General features: G+C 44.6%; 1 protein-coding gene across 2 annotated transcripts in view; it reads right to left on the reverse strand.

Annotated features, from left to right (window-relative positions):
• The window catches only part of Ccnt1 (cyclin T1), a 28,391-nt gene extending 23,253 nt beyond the window's left edge, over positions 1-5,138 (reverse strand). For both annotated transcript variants that reach the window (XR_009058474.1, XM_057791943.1), the window contains exons 1-2: positions 4,916-5,138; positions 2,657-2,738 (exon numbers count right to left, since the gene is read on the reverse strand). Coding sequence is in view for 1 of the 2 variants with exons in the window: in XM_057791943.1 (XP_057647926.1) it covers positions 2,657-2,738; positions 4,916-5,076 (243 nt within the window). In the remaining variant the exon portion in view is untranslated. The remainder of the gene's footprint in view (positions 1-2,656; positions 2,739-4,915) is intronic.
• Positions 5,139-8,059: the final 2,921 nt, after the last annotated feature.

The following is an 8,059-nucleotide window of genomic DNA, read 5'->3' on the forward strand; positions in this document are numbered from 1 at the left end:
CCCCAACATGTAATAATAAAAATTCACAAGGCAGCTAGCAAGATAGCTCAGCAGCCTAATGTGCAACCGCCCAAACTTGACAACCCGAGTTTAATTCCCCAGAACCCATGCAGGAAAAAGAGAACCAAAACTTGTCCTCTGATCTCATATGTGCACACAGCAAATGTGAGCTGCACTCACATATGATCACATCATGCACACACAATTAAAAAAATCCACAAGGGCTGGCTTGACAGGCGTAACATGAATGCCATAATGTCTTGTTTTGTTTTCTTTTGTTTTTTCGAGACAGGGTTTCTCTGTGGTTTTGGAGCCTGTCCTGGAACTCACTCTTGTAGACCAGGCTGGCTCAAACTCACAGAGATCCCCCTGTCTCTGCCTCCCAAGTGCTGGGATTAAAGTTGTGTGCCACCACCACCCAGCCTGCCATGATGTTTTAAATCCTCTCAAATTTAATTTGAATTTATCATAGTTAAATCCAACTTATAAGAGTAGTATTTTGATGTGCTAATTCCAAAATACACACACACACACAAAAAAAAATCAATACTCTAAACATCAACTACTTTAAAAGTTAGGGCACCAACTGTGGTCGTGTTTGCCTTTAATACCAGCACTCAAGAGACAAAAGCAGGCGAATTTCTGACTTCAGGCTACATGTGAGGTCAGGGCTACTAGTGAGGACCTATGTCAAGACACAAATAAAACAAAGGATATAATATCCAAAAGGATGTCTAATTAAATGATAATCAGCTCATTCGTTAATTCTTCCAGCTTACTGCAGATACCTTGGAAATAAACAGATTAATGTCTGTCTTAACTAAAGTTAACACACAGGCAATAAGAAATCATGTCACTTAAATAAAAAGGATATATATGCTAACCCAAAAATACAGACTGAACTGAACAACCTGATTTAAGATTCCACTCTAAATTTCAAATCTATTTTTGTTTTTCTTTCTTTCTTTCTTTTTCTTTCTTTCTTTCTTTTTCTTTCTGTAGCTGTGGAGCCTGTCCTGGAACTAGCTCTTGTAGACCAGGCTGGTCTCAAACTCACAGAGATCCACCTGCCTCTGCCTCCTGTGTACTGGAATTAAAGGTGTGCACCACCACCGTCTGGTTTAAATTTCAAATCTTTGTTGCAATAAAAGAGAAGACTCGGCAGGTGTTGCGCCTGCTGCCCTTAATGCCAGTGCTTGGAAAATCAAGAAAATCTTGGCAGCCAGAATTAGATCAAGTCCAGCCATGACTGCATAGTGAGACCCTAATATCAAAGAAAAAAAAATTGGCCAGGTGTCTCATGCCTTTAATCCTAGCACCCACAGGCAGGCAGATCCCTGTGATTTTCAGGACAACCAAGGCAACACAGATAAACCCTGCCTCAAAAAGAGAGACGGAAAACTGAACATAGAAAATTTTCAAAACTACTTAAATAGCCGTGGAATTCCTCTTTAATTTCATTCTTGATTTATTACGTCTGTTTCAGTGCTATTAGATAGCTTCAATAAAGGCTAATTAGAAGTATGGGAGTCAAGGGCAGGAAAAAGTCAAACTGACTAATCATTCAAAATTTTCAATATTTAACTAAAAATCCCAAGAGTTTCATGTTACTCCTAAGTCTGATTCTGCCAATTTCTTACATTGCAGCAATTATAATTACCTTCACAAAGTTTCTTCTTATAGCATCAAAACAAAACAATTCCAAATGTCTTATCTGGGTTGAAGACGCTCAGAACTTGGACTCCCAGCACCCACCTAGGGTTGCCCACAGTTGCCTGGGGCTCCAGGGAATTCAGCGCCCTCACCTAGCCTCTGTGGGCACTGCCACAAAACACTCAAAAAATAAAACTATTTATTTTTAGATGCATCAACCTAAAATTTCGAAGATGTTTCTTAAAATAATGGTAGAATATTTGACCCACTAATCCACAAGGTCTGTTCACAGCAACCTTTATTACCTTAGGGTTTTTTATGTTTAAGAAAGGGTTTCCTCTGCAGAGAAACCCTGTATGGAAAAACCAAAAAAGAAAGAAAGAAAGAAAGGAAGGAAGGAAGGAAGGAAGGAAGGAAGGAAGGAAGGAAGGAAGGAAGGAAGGAAGAAAGAAAGAAAGAAAAAAAAAAAGGTTTAAGTTAAGTGTAGCCCTGGCTGTCCTGGAACCTGACTTGTTTACCAGGCAGGCCTTGAACTCAGAGATCCATCTGCCTCTGAGCCTCTGATTCCTGAGTGCTGGGATTACAGAAAGGCGTGTGCCACCAGCGCCCGGCTTTCCCTTGGGATTTTAATTAAAGAGTCTTACCTGCAACTGAAATATCACTATGTACTCACTCCCAAATCACCAAATGTTAAACAGACTAGTTAACAAAGCTGAAAAAGCATCCTTTTATTCCTACTCTTCCCCATTCCTAAGTCATCTCCCCAGGTACCACCACACAATGCACCTTTCCCTCCAGCTACCCACTGGATTTTACCAAAGGGTTTGCAAAATCTAACTTACATTTGTCTTCTTATGGCCATAAACTTAAGACACTAGACTCAAATCATTATTTTTTTTACCAGCCCTAAATTCTAAAATTAAAATCCTAATCTAATAACAACCAATCATACGACAGCTAGAACCAACCCCGAAAGGATTACTCCATACAAAATTGTACTTACATAGCGATGAAACTGTGTAAAAGACTGAATCATATAGAACCGGTGCATGTATACTATAGCAGTGTTGATAGTCAGTTGTGAGCTGAGTTGCTCAAGTTAAGGTTCAATAACGGACAATATAATCTCCCTCCCCCCCAAAAAAAGCAAAGCACAGTAGACAACAATCCTACACAAAAGTAACAGTCACCGCGTCAAACCAAATAGGTTTGTTTCCCTTCACTAAGGTATTAACTGCCAATTGACAGCGTGTCTTCTACCTAATAAGTGCTTCATACAAACTTAATGACTGAATAAATAAAACAAGTGGCAAGGTATAAATCAATATGCAGTATAAACACAGCTACACAAGATTTTAAACCTTCCTGCCATATCACTTGCCTTCTGCAAGTTCAGGATATCTTTCATTACATACACTTTTGGAGGGGAGACGCACACCACAACATGAGTGTGGGGGTCAGCGTGCAACCAGCAGGAGTCAATTATCCGTCCACCCTATATGCGCCATAGGGATAGAACTCAGGTCATCAGGTTTGGTGGTAAGCGCCTTTACCTGCTGGGCCATCTTTCTTGCCCAAGGATAACAAACTCCAGAAATCAGTTTTTCAGTTCTACTTTTTTTCTTTCTTCCTTTTTTGGGGGAGCTTGGGGATGGGTGGGTATGAGGGTATTTCAAGGCAGGGTTTCTCTGTGTAGATCAGGCTGGCATCGAACTCAGAAATCAGGCTGTCTCCACCTCCCGAGTGCTGGGATTAAAGACGTGCACCACCATACCCGGTTTAGTTCTACTTCTTTCAGAAAATATCCTGGCTCCTGAACTACATACATTTGAAAAGCCTTGATGGTAATCCACTGTAAATAAACTCCTTCCTCCCTCGCACTAATCCAGTCTCTCATTTGTATGGGTATACCTCCAAAGTGGGGGTGGGGGGGACACACGGGGACGGGACACCTTATTCCCACAGACCTCAGAAACAAGTAACAATCTGTATAGAGAAGACAGCATGATGGTAACAAGCTTAAACACACTTTAAAAATGTGCCTTAGCCAGGTGGCAGCGGCACAAGCCTTTAATCCCAGCACTCGGGAGGCAGAGGCAGGCGGATCTCTGTGAGTTCAAGTCCAGCCTGGTCTACAAGAGCTAATTCCAGGACAGGTGCCCCACCCCCCGCAAAAAAAAAGTGCCTTAAACATATACAGAAACTCGGAGGTTTAGTTGTGCACTGACTGAAAGCCTGGGATGGCCAAAAGAGGGGACACCTATTTGGAAAAAATATAGCCCTTAAAACCTAAACATTATAGTCAGAACTTTTTTTTTTTTTTTTTTGGAGACAGGGTCTCACTTTGTAGCTTTAGCCTGCTACCTCCCCAATGCTAGGATCAAAGGTGTACGACACCACAACCAGCCCTCAGCATCACTCTTTAAATGCTACATAAGTTGAAGCTGCAGCTAAAATAGTTATATATGAAATGCAAGGAGTTTTTAAACTGTTAGTTTTGACACAAATGACTGTGTTTTCTGAAGAAAAAAACGGGGGAGGTAGAAGTTATCACTAAATTATCTTATCTTTGAAATGTGAAAACGATGAATAATCTATAGGACCCCAAGAAACAAGAACTTAAAACTCGCCAAACTACTTAAAACATTATATATCCATACCTAGACCTCCCTACAAACCTAAGTTGACATCTTTCTTTCCTCTTAAATTCTACAAAACAGTTACTAGACCATCTGAATCTCAGGGTTTTGGCGGACACAGAAAAACAAGAATTAACAGGTTAAACAACTAGTAAGTGGGAGAAATGGGTTTGGAACCAAAGCTGGGACGCTAATTCTAGACACCTTCATAAGCCCCGTCGGGTACAGAATTTCCCGAAACCTTTTTTACACACTGGGAGGCAGCGTCAACTGTGAAACCTCTTAAAAGGAGCCTTTGCTCACGGCAGAAAGGAGACTCTAAAAAGCCACTAAAACAGGTCAGAATTCAGAGGAGAGGGGCTGGGAAGGAGTGGCGAAAGCACAAAGACAGGAGAGGTCCGAATTCCCAGCCGGGCTGGTGGCACCGGTGAGCGAGCGGGAAATTGACTCCGCCTCACTTCCCTCCCGCGAACAGTGGCTCAGCCAGCGCCATTGTGGGCTCTCCCCACTAGACGTCCAGCTCCTGCCACCTTACCTACTCCTGTCCCCTCCAGCGTGCCCGGCCTGACGCCGAAGCGTGGCCGGACGGGCTCCAAGGCCGAAGGCCTAGGCCGCAAGGATACACGTTAAGACGTTGTCCCATGTCCTGGAGTAGATTGGCCGCCTGCTGGCGATAAGATAGTTCTTTATCTGAGTCCACGCCGAAACGACGCGACGGGCTATTTTCCAGCTGTTCTCGAGTAAAATACCACCGTTTGTTGTTGTTCTTCCTCTCTCCCTCCATAGTGCTTCAACCAAAAGGCAGCGGCGGGGGCTGCAAGCACTTCCCAGCGTCACCTAAGCGGCGACACACATCCGCTGTGCCGAGACAACTGCGACGTGACGAACTTCCTCCTAGAGCCGACTGCCAGGCTGTGACACACTTCCGCCCAGGAAGCAGAAGATTCAAGCTCCTACTTCCGGAATGAACCCTCCGACACCCTGTAGACCAATCAACAGCCAATCAGCGACGAGGACCGAAGTCACGGTCAGGACGCAGGCGCGGGTCACGTGACCCCGGGGCGTTCTTCAAAGTTGTTCTTTAAAAAATCTCGCCGTTCCCCGCGATAACTGTGCCGAGGCCGCCTTGCCGATGGCCTCTGCCTGCCGCCTGCCACACTGCCTGGGTCTTTCCCGAAACGCTCGTGATGGAGGCCCCTTTATAAAAGTGGGCTAGCCGGGCGGTAGTGGCGCACGCCTTTAATCCCAGCACTCGGGAGGCAGAGGCAGGTGGATCTCTGTGAGTTCGAGGCCAGCCTGGTCTGCATAGAGCTAGTTCCGCGACAGCCAGGGATACACAGTGAAACCCTGTCTCGAAAATCCGAAAATAAGTAAATAAAATTAATGTTACTAATTTCAATGTGTTTTGGGTGTTTTTACTTGACGATGAGAATGACAAGACCTTTTTCTCTTTCTTTACTTTTTTCTTTACTTTTGCAGGGAAAGCGATATGCTTGCAGTGCAGATTCCAAACGTTCAGTTAGGTCCCAAAGGTATGCCAGGCGCCAGAATGCCGGCCAGATCAATAGTTCTAGGAAACCCAAACCTTAGGGAAAGATTATCCAGCCAAAGAGAACAAGAGATAATTTGTGCGCTGGACTCACTCCTAGGTCCACTTTGTGGGGCTGTAAAAAGCAAGCTGGGCTGCTGTCTACCTCACCCTCCTGTCCACTCTAGGGCTTCTCTGTTCCCAGGCTTCTGTCACTGTGTTCAACTCAGTTCTGATGTTCACACTATCTCAAATCACAGATCTATGAGTGGCCCCACTGTTTGTTTACCAAGAGCCCACCATACCCACCATAGGACCATCTCAAAGATTTGGGGCTCTGGTTTTTGCTCTAGAAGGCCTCTGGGACTTTTGTGTATGAATGTGTTTATGTGTATGGATGTGAGTGAGGGGCCCCTCGAGATGGCTCAGCAGGTAGAGGAGGCTGCTGCCAACCCTGACAACCTAAATTCCATCCCTGGGACCCCGTAGTAGATGAAAGGAGAGGACTGACCTGCAAGGTGTGCTCTGACTGCCCCAAACGCACTGAGGCATGTACAGGAACAGTAGTTTAGAAGTAGCCAAGTAGCCAAGGATCTGCTGATGGATGAACTGCCTCTACAGTGTGGAAAGTTCCACCACCACGTGGAAAATCTCTAAATTCAGGCCTCTGGGTTATTAGACCAGCTCCAGGTCTAATGGCTTTTCCACCTAAGCAAGCTAATTAACCCCTCTTAGCCTGCCCTCCCTGCACTTGCCCCTCCAACTCCAGTGGAGACTGAACTTAGATCCTTGTGCTTATGCTGGGCAAGTACACTACCAGCTAACTGTAGGCAGCCCTGCTTGATTTGTTCTTTTAAATTGGCTAAATTGGTCTTGAACTTACTACATAAGCCAAGTAGGCAGGCATTGAGCTTGTGAACTTCTGGGCTCAGCTTCCTACATGTTCTTCCATGATTATCAAGCTCATAATGTCTATAATATATTTGTGGTATGCCGGGAGGTGGTGGCACAGCACTCGGAAGGCAGAGGCAGGCGGATCTCTGTGAGTTCAAGGCCAGCCTGGTCTACAAGAGCTAGTTTCACATTAGGGTCCAAAGCTATAGAGAAACCCTGTTTCAAAAAAACAAAAAAATTGTGGTAGGGGCTGGAGAGATGGCTCAGTGGTTTAAAGCACTGACTGCTCTTCCAGAGGTCCAGAGTTCAATTCCCAGCAACCACATGGAGGCTCACAGTCATCTATAATGAGACCTGGTGCCCCCTTCTGTCTTGCGGGCACACATGGAAGGAATGCTGTACACATAATAAATAAATATTTTTTTAAAATTGTGGTATAGGGCAGGGTGTGGTGGTGCACCTCTTTAATCCCATCACTCAGAAGGCAGGAAGATCTCTTGAGTTCAAAGCCAGCCTGTAGGTTTACTCATGTCACAGTGTAAGACTAAAGATCAGAGGACAAATTTAAGAGGTTCTTTCTACCACGCGATCCAAAGATTGAACACAAGGTCATCAGGCTTAGTGGCAAGCACCTTTACCTACTGAGCAATCTCACTGATCCTCAAATAAGTTTTTAAATAAAACTTGAGTTTTACCAAAGCCTAACCATGAGCGATAGGAATTAGCCAACTTCAGTTTTCTCTACCCTTGCTCTATTTTATGTAAGGTAGAAGAAATATTAAACATTTAAGGTCACTGCCCAGGGAGGAACACGCTTAGCATAAGACTGGGAAGTCCAGCTAGGCAGATGGTCAGTCAGTATTGTCCTTGTGCAGAAGAATGCGAACCTGAGTTCAGGTCTCCAGCACCCACACAAAAATCTGGGCACCAGTAATCCCAGAGTTGGGGAGACAGAAAGAAGAATCCTAGGTTTGATGGCCGGACAGTCTAGGCAAATTGATGACCCTTCACATACAGTAAAAAGCCCTTTCTCAAGTGGCCTCCAGCACCCGCATCTGCAGCAAACAGTGAACATCTCCAAAGCCTAGCCACATAAAGATAAAACCCGAACCTTGTGTAACATGTTCTGTTCAAGCTTGAAAAGCAAAACCTGGAAGCATCAGAACCAGGTACTCACAGTGGAGTCTTAGGATTCCAGATTGGGAATTTAAAAATAATTTGATAAGTAGGCAGGGCAGAGTGGGACTCATCATTAATCCCAGCACTTGGGAGGCAGAACAGACAGATCTCTGAGTTTGAGGCCACCCTGGTCTACAGAGTGAGTTCCAGGACAACCAGGGCTACA

The sequence above is a fragment of the Chionomys nivalis genome, chromosome 17 (assembly GCF_950005125.1).
Source record: "Chionomys nivalis chromosome 17, mChiNiv1.1, whole genome shotgun sequence".
In the NCBI taxonomy this organism is placed as follows: Eukaryota; Metazoa; Chordata; class Mammalia; order Rodentia; family Cricetidae; genus Chionomys; species Chionomys nivalis.